The 23,731-nt window shown below is 47.6% G+C and overlaps 5 protein-coding genes across 5 annotated transcripts; 2 read left to right on the top strand and 3 right to left on the bottom strand.

The window, feature by feature from the left end:
• Positions 1-1,984: 1,984 nt before the first annotated feature.
• Positions 1,985-3,406, bottom strand: F5891DRAFT_1004452 (glutathione S-transferase; the record flags this gene model as incomplete). The annotated part of the gene is made up of 7 exons (XM_041360350.1): positions 1,985-2,291; positions 2,340-2,493; positions 2,553-2,789; positions 2,852-2,904; positions 2,965-3,103; positions 3,177-3,180; positions 3,242-3,406. 7 exons carry the CDS (start codon positions 3,404-3,406, stop codon positions 2,222-2,224), a joined length of 822 nt encoding a protein of 273 aa, XP_041231758.1. The 3' UTR covers positions 1,985-2,221.
• An 11,174-nt stretch (positions 3,407-14,580) lies between these two features.
• F5891DRAFT_1125610 (uncharacterized protein) lies at positions 14,581-17,732 on the bottom strand (the record flags this gene model as incomplete). Its single annotated transcript, XM_041363981.1, has 9 exons — positions 14,581-14,663; positions 14,757-15,263; positions 15,312-15,625; positions 15,676-15,898; positions 15,955-16,331; positions 16,384-16,901; positions 16,950-17,155; positions 17,241-17,482; positions 17,542-17,732. The coding sequence occupies 9 exons, from the start codon at positions 17,730-17,732 to the stop codon at positions 14,581-14,583; spliced, it is 2,661 nt and encodes an 886-aa protein (XP_041231757.1).
• Positions 17,733-18,530: 798 nt separating this feature from the next.
• F5891DRAFT_942174 (uncharacterized protein) lies at positions 18,531-18,894 on the top strand (the record flags this gene model as incomplete). Its single annotated transcript, XM_041374393.1, has 2 exons — positions 18,531-18,604; positions 18,654-18,894. Coding segments are annotated over 2 exons (315 nt in total), but the record flags the coding sequence as incomplete, so codon positions are not given.
• A 542-nt stretch (positions 18,895-19,436) lies between these two features.
• Positions 19,437-20,439, bottom strand: F5891DRAFT_1182394 (uncharacterized protein; the record flags this gene model as incomplete). Its single annotated transcript, XM_041366157.1, has 3 exons — positions 19,437-20,226; positions 20,274-20,347; positions 20,398-20,439. The coding sequence occupies 3 exons, from the start codon at positions 20,437-20,439 to the stop codon at positions 19,437-19,439; spliced, it is 906 nt and encodes a 301-aa protein (XP_041231755.1).
• Positions 20,440-21,377: 938 nt separating this feature from the next.
• On the top strand, positions 21,378-23,193 carry F5891DRAFT_1138024 (uncharacterized protein; the record flags this gene model as incomplete). Its single annotated transcript, XM_041364847.1, has 5 exons — positions 21,378-21,843; positions 21,898-22,106; positions 22,161-22,350; positions 22,402-22,470; positions 22,524-23,193. 5 exons carry the CDS (start codon positions 21,378-21,380, stop codon positions 22,973-22,975), a joined length of 1,386 nt encoding a protein of 461 aa, XP_041231754.1. The 3' UTR covers positions 22,976-23,193.
• Between the last annotated feature and the right edge of the window lie 538 nt (positions 23,194-23,731).

Raw genomic sequence — 23,731 nt, 5'->3', positions numbered from 1 at the left:
TTCTCCATTCGCATCTGGGATCTCAAGACCAATCGGGTAGTCGGAGATCCACTCTTGCATGATGACGAGCTCTGCGCTGTTGTCATGTCCCCCGATGGCAAGTACATTGCCAGTGCTGCACTAGACAACAAAATCTATGTATGGAACCTGCAGGCGGCGCTCAAGGTTGTGGTACGTATGCGCTTTGTTGTCATTTCCCTTTCTAATGGTTTTGACCATCTAGGGTGCAGATGATGGGAATGTAGAGCTTAAGGCAAGTCTTCTCTGCTTCTCTTTCACACCACATCTCACTTTTTATCAGGGACGTCCAGCTCAACCAAGAGTTGCGCGGCAATCAATCGTAAGGAACCTCATTTGTTCTCGATGTTCCGCTAGATTCTTAATGACCATTTGGACTTCAAACAATAGGCCATTACCAAAGGCTCGGCGAAATACGTTGGTAGAATGTTTCGTTCTTCAGCTCTTGCTAATCCGAATTTGATACAGGGCAATGATTTCTTCGCCAATGATTCAGATCGCGCACCTCGTCGCGCAGCTCCGCCTGCGACTTCATCTTTCTTTCGTTGGCGCAGTTTGATTGGTTCCCTCCGGTTCAGTACCCAACCTACAGATACGCCCCCACTATCACCTCGGATATCCCGACATTGGAATTTCAGCTTACTTCCTGTGAGAAACTCCAGCCGCACCGTCGATGTAGCTCCTGCTCGTGATGAAGATGTGAGTGACTCGTCGTCCCTCCAATTTCTTTCCATTAAAATACAAGTTACAGAGATATGGCATTGTCCCTAAAACTGACGAGGAAGCGGCGGCAGCTATGGAACGTACGAACAGCAACCAGGCCAACAGTGCAACCCAATCAGGTCAACCAGCAGGTGCACGACCATCTCAAGTACTGGCAGGGGCACAAGGGTCTCAAGCACGACCAACAGAAACATACCAATCAACCGGTGGGAGGGGAGAAGTTCCCCACGAAGTCAACTGTTGCGGATTTTACTTTGGTCGTCGTTCCACTTCGCGTCAGTCATGAAATCATCTAGAAACTCTGTTACTCTGAACATTTCTCTTCCCTTTCATCTGTGTTTACGCATCAATCATCTTAGATAAAGCTCGTCTCGTCCCATGTACATGCGCAACGACATTGGTATATTTCTCTTGACAAGGGACGCGTGATTGAAGCAAGCATGGGGTCGTGCCAGTGCGTGTGTAGCTCCTGTGCAGACTATCCGAAAGGCACAGGAGATGGAATACAAACTAGGTCAGAGTGTGCAAAAAGATACCAATGCCATAGTTTGCACCGGCGCTATGGAATTTCGGGGTCGAACGTTGGGACTTGTCTCGACAACTCTTAGCATTTTCTTACAGTGAATGTTTTTTTTTTAAAAATACATTTTTTGTCCTTCGGGGTCATTGACCATATGTCGGACATAGCTATATACACGGGGGGCTTACTCCCGTTTTACTATCGTACTATATGTATGTTCTAGTCGTGTATTTTGGTTGAACACGTACTCCGTCAGTATGATGTCGGGCAAAGGCCGACGCTGATTTCGTACAGGGGGAATTATGTGAGGGAGATGCTTTGTTGGGATGGTTTGGTGGGTGGGGCGCGTTTCCGCTTCGTGAAGCTCACGTATGTGTAACGACCCCACCGGCCGTGTCGTATTTTGGATCAAGGGGACACGAATTGAGAACAATTGGCACGTGAATGTTAAGATATGACTATCGACGTCACTCTCGTACGTACTCATCCGTTTCTTTTACATGCACAATCACTCTTCGTTACATGCTTTATACACGTTCTCCTTTGATTCTCCGTCTCAATCAGCGTATTAAGACTTCTCCCCGTCGAATATTCTCCTTAGTCTTTTGACCCAATAAAAAAGTCTCATCCCCATTCCTAGTCCGAGCCTCTCGATTCGTCACAGTGAGGGCAGGACATCTTACACGCCTCTCTTCAGACTTCTACCCATACTCATTCTTCACGAATCACAGCTCTACGATAAGCAGCAAGCCCCGAATGATTATGCAATGTATCACGCTTTCGACGTCCCCTAGATTGGAAAATCAGTACCTCCCACCGACCAACTTCCATCGATGCATCTCCCGCAGCGTAAACAGTTGAGACCCCGTAGCGCTATTTTCTTCACTTTGTATATACATTTATATTTACAATAACTCAAGAAACTCCTGTGCAGAGTTATTAGATTTCTGCATGTCTCGCTTAAGGTAAGCCCCTCCCGTTATTAATCGCATTAGCCACCTGACTCGTGTTCGGGCGATTAAATGCATATCTACGAGACATGTAAGTCACCCCACCCCCATCGGAAACATGCGCTCACCGCTCATAACTGTCCAGATACACCTCTTCATCACTACAAGTCTTCTTAAAGGCAGGATGCTCAAAAAGCCTCCCTAACCAAGCTTCAAATTTGGTTCCTCGCGGCATTTCAAACCCGCGGTAGTGTTTTAACACATTAGACGCTCTGAATAGCCCTGGAGTCACGACCTTGAGTGTCTTCCATTACCATCAATGAGTAGAAAATAAGACCCACATGGTGCGACCATGACGTCCGCCCATCCCAAATCGCCACCTTCAACCCAGAGCCCTGTTCCTCCTACCTCTCTTTCCGCGCGTTCGAAAAGCTTGACTAATGATTGAATGGCGGCGTGAAACTCTTTCCCTCCAGAAATTTGCGCCTCTGGACCTTGAGCTTGAAGATACCTGTAAAACGCAGGCATGAGCGTTCGGTTGATATGATCTGATTGGAGCCGGACGAGCGCTTTCGCATCTGACAAAAGAGCACGATTTATGTATGTGAGCGCTTGCAAATTTATGTTGAGTTTCACAAACATGGATCTTTTGATGGCGGGAAGAGGCTTCTGTGTGTTGACTTCGCAGCGATACTGGGTGATCATCACCCGGTTTTAGCAATGTTGTGATCCTGTGTGTGGGATGAAACATACTCTTCGAGAAAGTCGAGGATAACGGTGCTTTCGTTTAGCGCACGAGGCGAATCGAAAGTATTAAGCATGAGCGCTGGGACTAGGCCTTTCGGCGAGACGCTCAGTAGTTCTTGCGACTTTTGATGGGGATCGACTTCGTCTGTCGTCCATCAAAGCATGCATACAGTCATTGTCATCACCCTAATTAGTGCATCAATGATCGATACGCTTACAATACTAGATTATGATTACCCTCGATCAGTCTGCCCTTCATTCAAGTACGGCGAAATTCTCTCACTTTGTAAGGAATCTCAAGATATTCGAGCGCAGACCATACACGTTGCACGGGTGGGGAAAAACAGGTTGCGAAGAGGGTGATGTCTTGGTCTTGAGCATGTTGTTCGACGGTTTGGAGAGCTAGTCCGGTGCATGAGCGGTGGTAGACTTTGCCGGAGTCGGTCATGGCTGTTGTGAGGGTTGGATTGTCGACGATGGTGGGTGATTGGGCTTTAAGTACTATTGCAGCTGTTCGACTCGTGACCCTGGCCCGTTACCCGTGCATCGCTGCATTTGCGCTACTGGAACACGAGAAAGAAGCTGTGGAGCCATAGCCGGTTGACGGAAATGAAGGCGTTGAAGTTTATGATTTTGCGGAATGGAGTATGCTGGAGTATGTTGACCAAGGTCTTGCACCAAAATCTGTTGACGAGATCATGGCAGTTGATCACATCTCACACGACAACGCACAGTGGGATGTGAACGCGCTGATGTCTTCTAATGGTGTTTCCTAGTGACACTTACTATATATTGTCATACACACAGCCTTGTAGCGCTTTGGAAATTTTGCCAAGCGGCAGAAGTGGTGGTTCTGCCGCTTCTGCCGGTTATGCTGGCACAAATTGCTCGCAAACAATTCTTCCCCCAGCACTAACATCGGGGTTATCGATAGGGAAGGTTCGAATCAACATAGAACTGTTCGGGCAATGGTAGACCACGAATCTCACTAAGGTCCGGTCCGCCCCAATTCTTAAACCACGGAACGAACAAGGAAGGACCTGACCGTTGGTCAGGTTCGGACCATTGTTCTGGACAGAACCACGGCAGCACTAGGCCCGTGCACGCGGGGCTTTACAGCTACCTTCAAATCGATAGGCCAGAATCCATTTTTGTTCATTCGCTGCTTTTGTTTAGTTGTGGAGCTGGCCAAACAAAAGGGTCCCACCTATTACGATACTTTGTCGGGTGAGATACCCCAGAATGGCACTGGACCTGTGCAGCTTTCTCAGTGGTTGCTAACCCTGAGTGGAGCATGCAAGTACTACTAATCCTGAGCTCATGCTGGCCCGGGCATAATCTGAAGTAACAGAGACAATTTTAAACATACCATGATGAGTTGGTGATAAATAGTTATACCGGTATTACCAGCAGTGAACTCAGAAGGGTGTCAGACACAGCGTCAAACGAACTGCATACCATATCATAGAAGTTGCGCAGTCCAGTACCATTCTGGCACCTGAGGCTCCCACGTTGTTAGGCCTGTTAGACGTACCACTGTGTCGGTGTGTCGGGTCTAAGTCGAGGGGCTTCCAGCGATTCCCTGCCAGTACGAATAAATGTGAATATTTATGTGCCTTTGCAAGCTTACCCGGCAATAACCTGACACATCCGGATATAGTGCCAATGTTCCTGATCTATTCATAGATGCCGCCGGCTAGGAAAGTCCCGTGCTTATGTCAGACTAGGAAACCGTCCATTGTAGCCATGTGAATGGCATTTCGGACAGGATTACCACACCTTACTATATTTGGAGGTCTAGTATAGGGTTTCGGAGAGTGACGGAGTAGTCTCGTGCCGAGTGTGCAATAATAGCCAGCTTACGCTTACCAAGATTGCACATTCAAAAAACAGATGCGTCAAAAGACCTATGGAGTAGTATTGGTAATTTCTGGTCCCAATCTGGTCCTACCGTGGACATTGCTCCGACCATGAGTAGTTGAGGCAGACCATTGAATTTTGATTCACCTACCAATTGATCTCGAGTTGAACTAATCCACGAGTTTCTGGCAGTTTGCAAACCTGTGCACGTCAATTGGGAACACCAGTTTCCTCCATAAAATAAAGCATGACAATTTAATAACCTATAGTAGAATTCCGTTAATGCCGACAGCCATCCGCTAAATACTAAGGCGGCAAGATTTATGTGTCCTTCTCAGCTTTCCCTCGGTTCACTAATGGGGGATCCCTGGGCCGCACATGAAGAAGGACTGCCATGCTGGTGAGTTATTTGGTTAAATAAAACCTACTCATACTCACACAGAACGGATTGTCAGGGCAATGGCAGTGGCTAGAAGAAAGGCACCAGAAAGGGCAGCCCTCACTGGTAGCGGCAGTGGCAGATATCAAAGTAGCGACGACGGCGAGGGCAAAGGCGAAACGCATTGTTCGTGAGGATGTGATACTCAGATAAATCTGAAGGGGGAGTAGGAAGATGCCTTGCCTTTAGTATCTCCTGTATACCGTTCTTTGTGTAGGATGATGAAGTCCACCTGAAATCCCCTTTCGAACTGATATACCTCGCGAAGCAAGGTTTATTTGAAATTTGGTGCGGAAAGGATATCACCTTGCGAAGCAAGATTAATGCTGGCAAGCATATCGCCACCTAATGATGTCTATCTTGTGAATCGATATTTACCGGTAATTTGGAGTGGAACAAAGTATCATACTATCACCTTGTTTTGCGAAGCCAATGAGACAACCGAAGTTCAGGGATTAGTATATTGGCACCATCATGATGATGGAAAAGTTCCGTCATCACTCACCGAAATTCAGACTTTTGATCAACTGAATCTAGGGTTCAGATCTATGTTTGATGCTTCCAAGTACTTATCTCGAACGTGTTCGCGTTATTTTATATGACTGGTGACCAAGCGCAATAATTTCCCATTGCTCATCAAGATCTGCTGGCTTGCGAAGCTTATGCTTGAGATCTTGACTTGAGGCTTAACTGTCCGACGACTACTGTCACGTACTGGTGTAGCTGCAGAGACTCTCAGAATCATTATTGAGAGAAGAATGACGACGTACTAAACACATTGAGACGAACTGGGCATATTGATAATTGATTGATCTGAAATCCAAAACGTTTGAATTTGAAAAGCACTCGTAACGTATATCGCGTCACCGTGTCATTGCATATAAAGCGCAATGATTTCCCACAGTCCTGGACCGTCCAGAACCGCAGCCTGCAGGTTGCCCACTTGGTTTCACGGTCTCTGCAGGTCTTAAGCTTAGGCTCATCTTTTAACTGTTCATCGACTCGGCTCATGCTTACATTAGTCTGCGGTGGTTTCGGTCATTGAATATTAAGCATTGGTATGTGACGTAGTCTTTACTTCGAAACACACAATTCACTTAGTCGTCTTATCGAAGCTCCTAGATTAGTTTCATTTGTAGAACGCAATACTGGTAATGCTGTCAATACTTTTATGGACTCGCTTGTCTTAAAACATAACGCTGAGGTTAACACGACTTGGTCTAAAACTAAATCGCTGCCATTATAGGTTCAAGCGGGAAGATAGATGGGTATAGTTTGAGTTTTGCTGTCAGATATCCTCGTGCGTCGTCGCACTTTCACTATTTTTTTCTACTAAACATGTCGATCGAGTTGAGTCGCCATGTTACGCCCACCGCCACCATGACTCATCACCTCTTCTACACTCTGCTCGTCGTCTTCATGGCCTTACTTTGATTCTACATGTGCAGACACACGCTGTACGCGCTTTCCCCCCCATGAATTGCGAATGCGTTCAGCGTTCGATCGCCGAACCGAATGTGAACCGAACGCAACGTTCGGTTCAGTGGTCCAACTCCAACTTCAAGGCATAGCTCATCCTCAAGGTGGAGGACAAGCGTCGTAAATGTGGTGAGATCCAGATCTAGATAAGCATCTCAGCGCTTTGGGGCCTACACAAATTCGGACATTCATCAACAACCAAGATCAAAAGCATGTGGAATTTGTTTCGAATGCGCCGCGTCAATACTGCGTCACGACCACCTGGCCTCCCATAATATAGGCTCCACATCTCAGTTTTCGGTTGTTGCCCGTGTTTACTGATCTGTGATGGGCGCATTACATGCATTGTGGTAGGGATATGTGGTTTGCCTTCAAGGACCTTTACCTTGCACCGTCCCTGATTAGTGATGGGCTCAACGACATGCGCCCTAGATGATGGTGCGCTTTTGCGACTGACAGGTCAGAAGCTAATGTGGAAAAGGAAGAGAAGCAAAGATGCTTACAAGGCTCCGACATTAATGCTAGGTCTAGGAGTCTTAAGGTGGTAGGTATAGCGTTGTGTTAAGATTTGTGCCGCAGTGTAAAATCGTTAATCATATATCGGACAAGTCCATAGACAGGTCTAGCCTTTAAAATTCAAAGCGCAAATAACATACGACAAGTTCAATTTCTGGTGATCAGAAGCGAGGGGGCCCGGTAAAAGACAAGCTACGCATTATGAGCAAATATTTGTGATTGAATTCCCTCACCGTACGTACATCCAAAGTCACTTCATATTCGTAGAGTCTAAAACGGCCGGCGGGAACGGCGGACTGGTGGGTACGCCTCACGGAATGAGGCCCTTAGACTACTAAATAGCACTGTCCTGCATAGATTGGTGCACTCAAAACGGATACAAAAAAGGAGCTACTGACGAACTCGAAGATATCAACAAAAGAGCTAGAAACTTATGAAGATCAAATTCAGATACTATGGTGAAACTGGCAGTGCTGCATCTATTCTATGAAGTGCTTAATCATTGTACATACTTTGTGTATCGATATACTATTTCGTGCCAATCCATCGTCGTTGGCTTCCCGCTACGATTCGGTTCTAGACTTTTGGTTCCGACACGATAGTCCTCGCTACTCGATCAGGCAACCGCAACTCGTCTCGATCTTTATTCGCCTTCGCACTCAGCAATCACCCGCACAGGGTTCCCCTGGGGAGCATACGAAGAAGAACTGCCATGCCGATGAGTTATCTTGTTAAATACAAACTACTCGTACTCACACAATAATGGTTACCGTCAGGACAGCCTCTGCACTCTGAACTTATAATGCAGAGCCAAGGACAGCCCTCACTGGCAGCGTGAGTAGCAGATGTTAAAGCAGCGACAACGGCGAGGACATAGACGAAACGCATTGTTTGTGAGGATGTGATACTGGTATAAGCTCAGATAAATCTGGAGGGGAAAGTAGGAAGACACGTTACATTTACAAGCCGTATCCACTGTTCTTTATGTAGAACAACTAAGTCCACCTGAAATCCTCTTTCGAACTGATATACTTGCAATTCCGGACAATCGCCACCTACCTTAGTCTGTTTGCAATTTGGGAGAACAATATATCACCATCCGAAGCAAGGCCAATGCCATATGGTCACAGGATAAGACCTATCTTGATGTCTACCGTCAATTTGGTGTGAAATAAGATATCACCTTGCGAAGCCAACTCGCAACAAGGGCTGATGAGCTAAGTTCAAGTAGCTACAGGCAATGATAACCCTCACTCACAGGAATTTGGACTTTTGATGAACTGAATCGAGGATTCAGGTCTACGTTTGATTCTCTCAATTGAGCTCTCAAAAGCTTAAGAGCTTGAAAGTTTGAAAGTATTATCTTGATCTCGCGTCACCGCGTCATTACATGACCGGTGACTACGGGCAATATCTCAATAATTTCCCATGGTCTATCCAGATCTGCTGGCTTGCAGAGCTCAAGCTCGAACGTTTGAACATTTTAAAGTACTCACTACTAGTATTGCGAACGTGTTTGCATCACTGTCATTGCATGACCAGGTGAGCGGCGACCAAGCGCAATATCCCAATGATTTCCCCATGGGCCATCATCCATCCAGATCAGCTGGTTTGCAGAGCTTAAGCATGAATGTTCGAACGTTCGAAAGTACTTACCACTAGTATCTCGAACGTGTTCATGTTCGCGTCACTGTGTCATTACATGACCAGTGATACATCGTTGATTTCCCATGATCCAGCACCTGTGATTCCCACGTAAATGCTTTTATTATAGGTGATAGTAGATGGGTCTCGCACCTTTAAGGTCAGGCAAATTCAGCGGATCACCGCCTCCTTCAATATCTCCTGGATAAAGAGGGACTTTACATACCAACCGGACTATAGGACTGGGTGGGTGCTGCCGCCGGCATCTCGGCAAATGACGTGACGTGTTCCCAGCGTCGGCTAATAATATATGAAACGTCGAGCTCGCTGTGCGACGCGACGAGCTCGCATATCTCACGTTCAAGTAATGGGATCGACACCGCGTTTTGACGACATATGTACCAGTAATGATTGTAGTACGTAGGGAATACATGTATAATGTGCAAATGACTCCACTACTCTTCTTCAGCATCGCTATGAATCCCAAGGCGTGAAAAGTCATCAGCAATGAGCAGGACATCTTGTAAACTCCTCGATGCCTGTTTTGTTCGAGGATGCGACAGACGAAAGAATGACAGAAAGAATTCTATAAACGAAAGTAGTAAGTACTCAGTCTCAATAGTCGAAGACTGGGAGACTACTAGCTGACCTATAAACGAAAGTAGTAAGTACTAGAGTAGTAGTCAGTATCGTAGTAAAGAGTCTAAATAAATAATATCATACCTCAGTCTCAATAGTCGAAGACTGAGGTGCTAAGTAATATAAAACTTCTAATGAGCGCATAGCGTATTATGTAAGCGAGTGTTGTTTGTTGTTGTCCGAATCAAAGTTATCACTTATCTATAATCTTTCAACACGCCCACTCAACGAATCAAACTCTCGCCGTTCAACACTCCCATTCCTTCGATGAATCGTCCATGCTTCTCGCGCGCAAGTGCCTTCGTCAAAACGTCGGCAATCTGTTCGTTCGTGGGAACATACTCAACGCATATCTCTCCTTCCTCCAACTTTTCTCGGATAAAGTGATACCGGATCGCGATATGTTTGGTACGTTCGTGAAACATGGCATTTTCGGCTAACAGAATTGCAGATTGATTGTCGATTTGGAGAGTTATTGGGGGAGTTTCTGAGGAGTTTAGTTCTCTGAGTAGGGTCCTCAACCAAACGGCCTCCTTCGTAGCAGCGGCGGCGGCCATATATTCTGCTTCGGTACTGGAAAGTGCGACTGAACTTTGCTTCTTCGAACTCCAACTAACTGCTCCTCCAGATATTGAAAATATATATCCGGTTATCGAATGCCGGTCATTGACATCTGAGGCCCAGTCTGCGTCGACGAACGCATGTAAGTCCGTTTCTGACTTCCCTTGATATGTCAAACATTTATTGACGGTCCCACGTAGATACCGATAGACACGCTTTAGAGCGGTCCAGTGCACTTGTCCGGGGGTAGCTGCAAATCTGCTCAGAGCACCTACTGCGAACGCGATGTCCGGACGCGTCGCAAGCATCGCATACATCAGTGCACCTAGGGCACTTTGGTAAGTCTTCACATCGACTTCGGCTTCATTCACTTTGATGAGCTTGGTATTAGGGTCCATTGGCGTATTCACAGGACGACTGGATCCCATATCGAAACGCTCGAGTATCGATTCGATGTAGCGGCTTTGTGACAGCTTGATCGTGCGTTTATCGCGGTCGCGAATGATTTCCATTCCCAAAATCCAGCGCGCTTCTCCCAAATCGGTAAGCTCGTACTCTGCTGCTAACCGTTTCTTCAGCTCATCTATCATCTTCTTATCTTTTGACAGTATCATTTTGTCGTCAACATAGACGGCGACTATAATGATTGTGCCGTTCTCGACCTTGTAGAAGACAGAATGGTCTGCATTGCTGCGTGTGAAGCCGAGAGACTCGAAGACGGTACGTAGTCTTTTGTACCATGCTTTGTGTGCCTGCTTAAGACCGTATAGAGCACGTTTGAGCTTCCAAACTTGATTCGACGAGTCACGAAAGCCAGGAGGGAGCTGCAGGTAAATTTCCTCATCCAATTCACCGTTTAGAAAAGCTGACTTGACGTCCATCTGATGTATATCTAGATCGTACTTGGCTGCAAGGGCAAGAAGGACTCGAATCGTCGAGAACTTCGTGACGGGGGCAAAGGTGTCTGTGTAGTCGATCCCTTGGACCTGCGTGAAACCTTTCGCGACGAGTCTGGCCTTATAGCGTTCAATTTCGCCATGCGGGCCGCGCTTAATTTTATAGACCCATTTCGAGTCTACAACCTTGCGGTCACGAGGGCGTTTGACTTCCTCGTATAGGCCAATCTTCTCGAAGATCTTCAATTCTTCAGTCATTGCCGTGTACCATAGATCTGCGTCTGGACGATTCATTGCTTCATGGAACGTCCCAGGCTCACCATTACAAGCTACTGTAGCCTTGTAAGCCTCCCCATGTGTCTCCGCAGCCTCAATCGCGCCCACTGCCTCAGGTATGTCTTGTATAACCGGTTCCTCTCTTTGAAGTGTTGACTTCTCATAGGCGTTTATGAAGTAGCGAGGATCATCGTCTCGCATAGGTGCGCGTCGCGCTCGCGAGCTGCGCCTTACTTCAGGTGGAGGAGCTGGGCGAGGATATGGAGCAGGAGGTGCTATTTGTCGAGTGGCTGAAGGGGTTAGTGGTTGAACACGGTGTGTCTCCAACGCACGCGTGTTGTTCGGTGCTGACATTTCCTTGTTCTGGTCTTCAGGCTCGAACTTGACCATGCTTAGAGGAGCTGGTTGTCCATCGACATCATCATCCTCGTGGGGAGATTCGGTAGCTGGATTTCCCACTTCCGGTGCGTCATCGTCTGATAATTCTTCTATAATTGTTGACTTATGAGGAGCTTCCAGGCCTTGCAGGTCGTCTGTGTTGTGCTTTGCAGCAGTGACCTGTTTCTCTGGGAGAAATGTGTCTATCTTGACACGACTAGGCCCTTGCGGATCTCCTTCATCGAAGACGACGTCTCGCGACTCGAGGATGCGACCGGTTGGACGATGCAGGCATACATAGGCCTTTCGATGTTCGGCATACCCAAGGTTGACGCATTCGAGCGATTTCACACCGAGCTTCTGGCGTTTTTCATCAGGTATGTGTACATGGGCTTTGCACCCAAATACCCGGAGATGGGATACTGATGGTTTGTTCCCAGTGAACGCTTCATGTGGTGTAATGTCTCCATCTATCGCACGAGTTGGAACCCGGTTCAATATGTGCGCCGAATATAGGATCGCATCTCCCCAATATGTGTTTGGCAGTCCGGCGTCTCGTAGCAAGCTGCGTGCCATTTCAACTAAGGTCCAATTCATCCGCTCTGCGACACCGTTCTCTTGTGGTGTGTATGCGTTTGTTTTCTCGTGATGGATGCCTTTTGACTCGAGATAGGATACAAATTGTTTTGATCCATATTCCCCCCCACCATCACTACGAAAATAGTTGGGGCGTTCTCCAGTCTCGGTCTCTGCACGTTCAAAGTATCCTTTGGTGAGTGCGAATGTTTCATCCTTGGTCTTCACAAGTTTAACCACGAGATGGTGTGAATAGGCATCTATGAATGTAACGAAGTATCGGAAGCCGGCGCGCGACACTGTTTCCATGGGTCCGCATACATCAGAGTATGTGCGATACAGGACTCCTGGGCTTTCGACATTTGATTTCGTTGGGATTGGGTTGCGGTGTTGCTTGCCTTCAAGGCAAGGCTGACACACTGCCTTATTGTGAGTACTTGAACCCTTTATGTTGATCCCATTGACCATATCTTTCGAAATTAACTTAGATATGGAGTCGAAATTTACGTGCCCAAGTCGTCGATGCCATGTGTCCAGAGTTGCACTCGAATGGAGCATGCGCGAGGTGAGAGCTGTTATGGGGACATCTGGATCGAGTGGAGCTGATGGTCCTTGCAGAATGTATGCATGTGCTTTCTCGCATGGCTTTACTCGAAGGACGTATAGCGAGTTTCGCTTATGTGCGAGAGCGACGGTCTTTCCCTTTGCAAGGATCTTGCATTGGGAACCATCAAAGGTGACTTCGAGACCTTGTTTCGTGAGGCGCGGAACTGACAGAAGGTTCGCATTCAGGTCTGGTATGTGATAGACTTCCTGCAGGATGGAGTGGATGTACTCATTTTCACCAACATAGACGTTTATTTCAGCACGTCCGATACCTATCGCATCTATCGAGCGTCCATCTCCGATGATTACTTTTCCGGGTGGGTTCAGTGTGCGATATTTGATGAAAATTTCCCGCTGACACGTCATGTTTGCAGATGCGCCAGAGTCCACTATCCAATCATCTTTGGATGCGGATGTAGAGTGCCCATGTGCCATGAATAATTGGAGCGGTGTGTCATGGTCCGACGAAATGCGTGCGACCTTTGCAGATAGGTCCGTTTTTCCTTTGTCTTTGTCCACCTGCTTCCCACTCTTTTCAGCGTCTTCAGCAGCTTTCTTCTTTCGACAGTCCTTCTCCTCATGTCCAGGAATGTGGCAGTATGTGCACTTTTCCTTTGACTTCTTCTTGTCCTTATCCTTGCGCTTAGGCTTATTCTTTTGCGCAGGTCCCTTCGCAACGAGCGCAGATTGGCTATTGCTAGCCTGTCGTTGCCTTTCCTCTACCAGCACTTGGGCTATAACAGTTTCGGTGGTGAGTTTGTCACTACTGGACATTAGGATCGTTCGAAGGGTGGCATAGGATGAAGGTAAGGATATCACCATCGCAACTGCGACCAGTGAATCGTCGAGCGGCTGACCAAGCGAGGACAGTATGAATGCCTTCTGTCGCATGGTGTTTAGCTGCGTTTCCATAGGAGATTCGTCCGTCAAGGTACTTCGAAACAATTCGCCAATGAGTTGAGCAATTGTTTGCTTTCCTCTACCCTCGTATCGCTCACAGAGCTTCTTCCAGGCATCTTTAGCTATTGGCACATAGAGTATCCCATTCAAGGGATCATCTTTCAGCGTGAGAGCTATCTGAGCTCGTGCTTCCTTGTTCCTTGCTAACCATTCCTGGTGTTGAACAGGGTGCGTTGTGCTATCTGGCATCTTTTCACTTCCTTCAACAATTCCCCATAGTCCTCGAAGGTCAAGGATTAACTCGACACGGTACTTCCATAGTTGGAAGTTTGAACCGTCGTTTTCGAGGGATGGAATATCATATAGACGATTTGAGGCTTGTGCAGTTCTGCTTGTAGATGTAGAACTGGATGATATGGAAGGGATGTTCGAGGATGAAGCAGCTGCACCTGACTGGGCTGCAGACACTGAGGGTGTGTTCGACATTTAATTCTTGTTTCGGTTGATGTTCCTTTGTGGTACTGGATTGATTCTAAGCACCAGGGCTCATAACCTTTTGTTCGAGGATGCGACAGACGAAAGAATGACAGAAAGAATTCTATAAACGAAAGTAGTAAGTACTCAGTCTCAATAGTCGAAGACTGGGAGACTACTAGCTGACCTATAAACGAAAGTAGTAAGTACTAGAGTAGTAGTCAGTATCGTAGTAAAGAGTCTAAATAAATAATATCATACCTCAGTCTCAATAGTCGAAGACTGAGGTGCTAAGTAATATAAAACTTCTAATGAGCGCATAGCGTATTATGTAAGCGAGTGTTGTTTGTTGTTGTCCGAATCAAAGTTATCACTTATCTATAATCTTTCAACAGCCTGCTCTACTACCTCCTCCTCCTCCTCCTCCTCCTCATCATCCAGATCATCCTGGGTATCTAGGTCTAAGGCAGATGCAGCGTGATCAACAGGCGAGGGTTCAACAAGCATGCGAGCAGGAATCTGTGCATTAGGTATGCTCGCGCTCTCCCCAGGACATGTATAAGCGCTTATACCAGGAGCTAGTGTCCCACTGAATCCCGGAAGCTTCGATATGTCGTGAAGCCGGTTGAGATGTCGTGACTTGAAGCGTCCTCGAGTGTTTCGGTGAATAGCGATTTGATGTGCGAGGGCTGGGTTGGTATCCTTCAACTGGTCCTCACATTCCCGTAGATACTTCTCTTCATCGCGTATATAGGTCACCAGGCGTTGGACCTCAATATTGAGGCGTTCAATCTCCTCACGCGCCCGACATATTTTGAAGTGGAGATCCATTGCGCTACGAGCGGCAGGAGATGACCAAGGGCGCTCGGAGATGTCTACACGCGTGTCGCGAAGGAGGTCGAAGTTGGCAAGAAAGGCGTAGTCGACAACTTCTTCCCATTTCAGTGTTAAGCGGGGAGGGGACAGTGTCCTAGCAATAGTGTTGTACGTGTTGAGGGCTGACCTGATAGCAACGGAGTGAGCCTGTAATGCCTTGGCGATGTGTTTGCGTAGTTTATAGCCTGAATACAATCAGTAGTCGCAACTCCATGTATAGTATAGAGACTTACCTGTCCCTGCTCTGTTCATTTTCGACAGTTCGAATATCCGAGCGACGATGAGACCCTCAAGACGGTCTAGTGCCCGTTGGTACTTCCTGTTAGCCACTAGCCTCCCTGCGTTCTGCCACTCTACATCTCTGGGAACCCACCGCTCCGTGATTTCTAGCTTGCCCTCCAGCGCTTGCACTATCTTGAGATTCCTCTCATAGTCTTCCAGTGCGTGACGCCGTGCACCCTCAGTGTTGCGAGTGCGTTTGACCTGTGTCTCATATGAATCTTCAGAAGGTAATTCAACTGCTGCCATCGCAGCACCAAGCGCATCACTGCGCAAAATGTGTCAATCAGTGATCATGAGATACGTATCACAACTCACCTGCTCGCTGCAAGATTAACGAGCCTCTGCCAGTACTCCATCTGGAGTGTTTCTTCTTCAGGCTCGCGCGTTAGACCAACAAGATAGGCCTTTTCATCTTCCAACCAGCGCTCGAAAGTACTCACATCAACTACCTTGAGATCTTGCATGAGTTTCGGTAGCGCTGCATTACCATCATCGAGGATATCTAGAGCTTGCTTGTAGTTGTTGTACAAAAAATCGGCTAATTGAATGAGTGATTATTAGCAAATAAATATCACGTGTCAAAATGTAGCTCACATAGATTAGCGTAGACTTCGAAGTCGTCGTTGTGTTCGAAAAAAGAATCGATGGCTTGTTGGCGATGGAAAATACTCGCGTAACGTAGTGCGGAGGCCAAGGAATTCGATTTCGAGAAAGTCCGTTCGCACGTCTCCAGATCTTCCAGTCCCAGACCTTTGGTATACGTTGTGAGTGAGAAAAGTTGGCACAAACGCCTGTGGGCATGTCCATGGAAGGCCCCAACAAGGCAGGTGTGATGCTTCGAACGTGTGAGGGGTCCGAGGGAGCTTCTGTCGAGAGTAGTCTTGAACTGACAGCTGATGTCATACCCGCCTCCTAGATTAGTTCCAAATACGTTCAGCAACTTCGAGACCACGGCCAAAGGATATTTTGCACTGCCGAGCAACAATCAGTTGACGAACGAGCTAAAAACTAAATAAAACTCACAGTTCCCCACTCTGTACCATGTCTGCAATTAGCAGAGAGAACCCATGGCGGCACACGGCCAAAAAGATGCCTGTTTCATCGTAAATCCCCCATGCTTTCTTTGTTTTCGCGTCATCCATATTCTTCCAACGCCCTTCGCACGAATTCTCCCCGTCGCCTGCAGCACTAGAGTCCGATGCAAACTGGTCAACGAAGGTACGAGATAGATAGCGGTCAGTCCTGAGCTGCTGTCCCGTCGGGAGTTCACACGATGAGCCGAGAGAGTCGTCCGTATCAAACGTTCTTCGAAGGACTCTTTTCAGGGAGTCATTCCCGTCCATGGCATATAGCAAGCTGAACTTTAATTTTGCTTCGTCCGTTAGCACATATGTACACGCGGGGCAGGCGTGTTTGAGTCGCCAGTCGGGTGAGTCCCGCTGAAGCGACTCGGCTACCATGGCTGCAACCGCGCGTCGAACGTCGAGGTATAAGTCGAATGCGATGGAAAATTGACGAGAAAGGTATCTGTGAAATCCCACCTATGTGTGATCAGAGATCAGCCTAGAACAAATAAAAGAAGCACACACCCCACGCAAGTCGCTCATTGATTTGACGAAGGCCTGAATGGACAAGTGGGGACTCCTAAGGTGCATTACACGATAAAGATCCAGGGCTTCTGTAGTAATGCCCACAGTAGGCGATATAGGCAAGCAAGGCATCACGCCTTGACGGACGAGGGCAGAGGCAACGGTGCGGTCGGAAGATAGTATCTTAACAGTAACTTTGTCAGCGTCTATAGAGAAGTACATCAATGCCGTCACACGAGTATATATATACATACACAATGGTAAGCAATTGAAATCGAAGCAAACACTCACAGAATACGTCAATGACATTGATTGTCCATTGTCCAGTAGGCTTACTCTCTGGCAGGTGAGTGTCTTCACTTTGCAGCCGGTCAAAAAAGCCGCTAAAGTCTGCCTTGGATTTTTCCAAGCTCCAGGTAAGGTACGCATCGGTCATGGCAAGCAACTGCGAAGCAAAAGCCTGGTTCCTACGTAGAACGCGGTCACGGCGTGTACGATTATCAATACGGCGTCGGCCACGAGCTCGATCCTTCCTGCCATTTAAACAGGTGCGTCAATGCTTTACTCTCTGGTAAGTACTAGCATTACTTACATATCCCAGAAGTCTCCCAAAAGACTTGTCGCAAGATCAGCAAACTCGCCACCAGTGTGGCTGATGGGCAATAGTTCGGAGCCGTTCAAGACATCACCGAAGTCCATTTGTTCCGATTCATCCTGCCACACATCCTCTGCGTTTTGGTCGTCTTTCAACGCTTCCAGAGCTCGACGTTCATCAGCGCTCATTTCTATATACAAGGTTAGTTTCGATTTTGTTTGAAATTGAAATTAGCTTTGAGCCTTGCCTTCCAGACGTATTTTCCGGCGTTCATTCGTACTTGCGGCCTGCTTGACCAACTCCCGATGCTTGAGTACCTTCGAGACCGAGTTAACAGGCAGGCCGTGTTTGTCCCTCGAGGACTTGATGTACCGGATGGATCGCAAGGAAATATTCGTTCGAACACGTTGCCGCTGTCCATGAGTCCCCATTGTCTCCAGCCCTCGTCCGAGTCTTGTGTTGGTAAGATTTTGTCTTTTCAATTCACGTGACTGATTATTGCGTAGTGTCTGTTCGCCCCACACCTCATTACACTCATCATGTCGCGCCGTTCGAGCCCTCCATTTACTCGCTCTCCCTCCCGGGACAATCACATCCAAGACTTGCACGATTTGCTCAACAGTATGACTCTATCAGGTATGTATTTCGTTTTAATTCTAACATCGAAATACTAAAGCTTCCTGGTAGATTCCCCATTTAACACTATCACCTGGACTCGCAACACTACCGAGTCCATCACCTTATCAGGATCTTTACACGCGCGATCTGCACACACCAGTGCTCCCAGCGGAACAAACCTTGGATCCCCGTCTCCTCCCACCACCACAACTTCTCAAACACCCCTGCAACCTCGCACCCCTAGACCATCTAACAATATCTCAGCAACTCCATACGCCCCGTCCCAAACCATTTATTCACCAACAATCACACGAACAGCCTCCAAAGTCCCGCTTGTTCCAAAGCCAGAGGAGATCTGTCCACCACGAGCTGGTCTCAAACCTGATGGTTTCTGGGTCATCACAGTCGGACAAGAAGTGGGCATTTTCTACCACTGGTACGTGTTGTGTCATCCCTTTGGCTTGTGGTATCTAATTCGATATCTACTTCAGGGCTGATGTCGCGGAACGCACGAATTTCATCAGCGGGAACGTTCAGAAACGTTACCCATCATTCCAGGAAGCTCTCAAGGTCTACACTGTTAAATTTAATGAAGGCGGTGTGCGCGCAGTCCCCATTCCAGGAGGCCCATTCTGGCCATCCTCTCCTTCACCCTCACTGTCAGCGGAGTCAGATGAAATGTGGTCACAGGTTGATGATCTGTCCGAGACCATGAGCCAGTTTGGATTTTGAATATTCTTAGTTTGACTCGCTTGTAGTAGAATAAATCAATGCATTTTTCAATACGCCTACTGCTGTCCTGCAGGTTGGTGAATACAATGTGTGATGTATGGCAATTGTGTGATGTATGGCATATCTACGAGCTAATGTACTAAGGGTTTTGTGTGTGACGCTTGCAATGACAATCAAATGACAAGCAAATGACAAGCAAACCGCCATGGTCATAAATGCTCTACATCACTTACAACACTTTCTTGCAGCTTCGGTTCAAGGCTGCATGTCCGGTTCTGACCATAAAAGCGCTTCCCTTATTCAAAATATTGTAATAGGCTGTTATTGATGATCCCAGGCATCCGTACGCAGATGTTCGCTATATGTTCGATATGTGTTCGCTACAGTTCACTATGGGCTCGATATGGGTTCGCTAGCGAACCCATATCGAACATAGTGAACTGTAGCGAACACATATCGAACATATAGCGAACTGTGTTCATTCTACCTTCACACTTCATCTGTTCTGATGCTTGAAGGGGCTCTACATTGATAAAATAATACTAGTTACATCCTGTATCTAGTTTTACCTCAAAAAATTTGACTTGTGACACGACACAAACGAGCAAATCGTATAGTAAGATACCATCATACTTAAGCCGCTCCCTGCAGTATGGGCAATGTGTGCGCACGACGTCATGGATGCTCTCGAGTAGCTCCTTCCCATCTATAATACGTTGTGCGCACTCGTCAAGGAATGTGGTGGTGGCATGTTCCCCCTCTATGCGAGCACGCCCAAGTTCATCGTCGAACGCTTCATTCCACACACTCTCTGATTCCCACTCTTTCCGCCATTGTCTGACAGCGTTCTCTATTGTTTGCAGTGTGGGAACGTCACAAGAACAAGGAAGGTCGTTGTCCATGGTGAGCACAGAGTCATCGCCCTCGTAAGAGAAATCGTCGAATGAGGTTTCAGCGTCGTAAGAGAAATCGTTGAGTGGGGGGGAAGCGATGGCAGGGACGGGTTGTTGTTCGCCCTCGTAAGAGAAATCGTTGAGTGGGGGGGAAGCGATGGCAGCGGCGGGTTGTTGTTCAGCGTCGTAAGGGAAATCGTTGAGTGGGGGGGAAGCGATGGCAGCAGCGGATTGTTGTTCAGCGTCGTAAGGGAAATCATAAGACCGATCATCTTCACAATCTGACCGGGAATCATGCGAAATGTTATCGTAATCGAGTGGGGGGGATCCAGTGCCAGGAATGCGCGGATTTGGCTCTGCGGGAGGTTGCATTTGCAATTTTTTCGCCCTGTTACGAGCCACTCGAAGACGTGCCTTCGCGTTTTGGCTGTCTCGAATTCTGCAAGGTAAGGTGAGCAACATTCTCTGTGGCTACAACCGGCTTACCCTGGTTTGGCGAGCCAACGCTCTGTAGCTAAGCGTTGCCTCAAAGCAGGACTGCAGGACTTGTCCCGACGACCCTTGGAATTCCAACGTCAGATAAATCACAGGTGCGAGCGTTTGAGCTTACCATGTTGCAAAATTGAAAGAGAAAGAGACGGTCTCTGGCCATGGTGAGATACTGATGAGCGATAATATATGTCTTGACGACATGATTGATCTGCGAAAAAATTGAAGGTGAGATGGTCGTTGTCTTGTGACAATCAAAAATATATATGTTTTGACAGGATCTGTCATTCGAAGGTATGAGTAAGACAGCGGCTGTTTTGCGCCTCGACTCAACTACTATATTTAGACATGTTGTAGGTCCCAGGTTGTCTAAGATTTGCGCTCTTGACTGGTGTCTGTTTGTCGACCCGTATACTACGACTTGCTGGTGTGGGGCTCCAAGTCCAACAAACCAGACCAACAATAACCTCGCCATGCTATGGCGTCTCTTTGAACTCCCTAGGCTCAACTCAAAGACGCTATGGTGTCTGTTTGACGCCCCGTATATTAGTACGACCCGCTGGTGTGGCGCTCCGAGTCCGACAAACCAGAGCAACAATAACCTCGACAAATCTACAGCAATTTTTTCGGATCAGCTCGGAATATACCTCGACGAATATATCACCTCTGCAAGGCAAGTGACTATGTCATTGTGAGCGGATTGCTGATGCGGGGCTCAGTGCTGACAAGCTTTGAATTCCTAGTTGTGTCTGTAGTTGGCATTGCGACTCGAAGAATAGCAGACAGGGACCTGAGGCGTGCAACAAATGTATGTCTTGTCAATTTCATGTTCTGCACTGCCTCATGTACCTGACGCGTCGCGGCTTGTTTATTTGCATCATCGCGTAAAATATTGTAGGCACATCTACATCTCAACACTGCACGTCTGCACCCCAACACTTCCTCACCACTGCGCCTATGATGGACCAAATTTTTTCAGCGGAAAACTTTGATTCCAATGGTGATTTTACTGCTCCCTCGTTCAATGAGATTAACTGGGAGGACCCAGCGCTCTACACTATGCCGCTTACAAGCGAGGAACTAGCTACACTTACCAAGGACATGCCCACCAACTTGCCACTCCTTCCAGGGTTCATCGCCCGTTCCTCACTCCCTGACCCTCCCACTCGCACACCATCACCCCACCCGTCTGAAGCCTTGACCCCTAATCAAAGTGCCAACTGTGCAGGGCCGCTGCGTGAGGGGAATTCATCCACCTGGGCAGCACGCAATCCCACGCGACCTGTTATTCGACCTCGGACGCCACCACCTCGGCTGACGGATGCACAAAAAGCATCCCGGAAAATCAAGAGGGACCAGAAGAGGGAGGCGACAAAAAGCTTACATGATGGTATCTCTGAGTACCTCGACGAGCAGAGGGTGAAAATAGAGGTGCTCGCCCGAACTCACAATGTCACCCCAAAGCACATCAATGACATCATCAGCGTCCACACGAATTACCACAACTCCCACAAGCCCCGGTTGATCAACGCGCTTATTCATGCGAAGGCAAAGGAACTAAACGCCGGTAAGTCTTTTGATGTTCTCAATACGATATCACTGCTTACCTTATGACAATCAGATAAACCTGCAGGGTCCCGTTACACGCTGGCTGAGCTCCGTGAAATGGTCACAAATGACCCTCAAATGAACAAATTGACGGAAGAAGAAAAGGCCTCTTACATAGAGGCCCTCAATGAGCATCGCGACAAGAAGGCACTTGGTGTTCGTGCGAATAATTCCGCAGCTGCGCGAGATGTGGTAGCCACAACAGAAAGACTCGTGAAAGAGGTACATTTTTTTGAATATTTACGTCTACAACCAACTAAAATAAACTTATACTAGCTGGATGACCTACGTGTTCGGACTGGCATCTATGCGACATTATTTGTCGTTCGTGGTCACATCAACGACACGATCCAAAGCACCATGCATGGCACCGACAATACAGAAGACTTTTGGGAGGACGTTTACGAGCATCCGATGGCAGATTTTCTGCGTCAATATGAACAATGGGCGTGCACACAGGATCAGAGTAAGTTTTACGTTATATATACTTGCCTGGCCATCATTGAATGTCGTGCAGATCTTAACGAGCGTGAGTCTTTGGAGGCAATGCGAAAGCAAGTGCGTAAAATGATCTTCCGTGGGTTATGTGAGTGATTGTGTTGTTTTGCATGTGCTGGCCCCATCTGACACTGTTTTCAGTTGCAGTGACTGGTAAAAAGGATATCGCCATGAACTACCATAACTACGAAACCGCGATCGTCGAAACTTATGGAGTGCGCCTTGTAGGATGGCCCCACGGGGTCAACTTCATTAGTCCTTCGAACATTGGAACAGTTGGCGACATTCGGAAGCTTCGAGATGCACTCAAGAGTCGTATCTGCTACTGGACAGTTCTCTCGCCAGAAGAAGTTAAATCCCACGCAGCTGAACTCAACACGCGCCGTTTAGCTGGCGAAATTGTTCGCAAGCCACGCAAGAAGCGTTCGGACTCTGGAGTGCCTCGAAAGCGCAAGGCACCGGCTACCGCAGGACAGGCTGGCCAGGAAAATCAGAGGGTGTCGAAGAAGGCGAAAAGAACCGCTCCACAGCTTCGCCAAGCCCCCAAGAGCTCTGAAGTTGTTGAGTCATCTGACGGACTTGAAGATGAGTAATAGTACTGTTCCATTGCTGTAGTCTAGTTTATGGACATAAATGTATTCCCTACGTACTAAAATCATCACTGGTGCATGTGTCGTCGAAACGCGGTGTCGATCCCATTACTTGAACGTGAGATATGCGAGCTCGTCGCGTCGCACAGCGAGCTCGACGTTTCATATATTATTAGCCGACGCTGGGAACACATCACGTCATTTGCCGAGATGCCGGCGGCAGCACCCACCCAGTCCTATAGTCCGGTTGGTATGTAAAGTCCCTCTTTATCCAGGAGATATTGAAGGAGGCGGTGATCCGCTGAATTTGCCTGACCTTAAAGGTGCGAGACCCATCTACTATCACCTATAATAAAAGCATTTACGTGGGAATCACAGGTGTGATCCAGATCTACCGCAATTTTGTTTACCTTATGTAGACGATTTCCCACGCCAACTATGGCAATGGGCTCGCAGGTTGAACACCATTGAGCACAAAGTTGAGAATAAAATTTCAAACATGAGGACACGACGACACAGATTGTGACAAGTAGCAGAGATAACGTGTACCGTGTCCCCCATGTTTAAGCACTCCGAGTTGATGAACACGTCTTTTGGATTGTGAGTGATTGAGATGCAAGGTGAGAGCGGGGCCGTAGCATAGACCTTCTCGTCACTGACTCTGCAGAGGATCGACTCGACTCCAGGGTTCTGGTAAGACTGGTATAATATACCTTTGGCAATCCCGCCGCTTCGAGTGAATGATCAGTCTGGTATGTA

This window comes from Suillus fuscotomentosus (genome assembly GCF_016647785.1).
Source record: "Suillus fuscotomentosus strain FC203 chromosome Unknown F5891scaffold_5, whole genome shotgun sequence".
NCBI classification, from domain to species: domain Eukaryota; kingdom Fungi; phylum Basidiomycota; class Agaricomycetes; order Boletales; family Suillaceae; genus Suillus; species Suillus fuscotomentosus.
The sequence above is the reverse complement of the archived record's forward strand: the minus strand, read 5'-3'. Positions and strand labels throughout refer to the sequence as shown.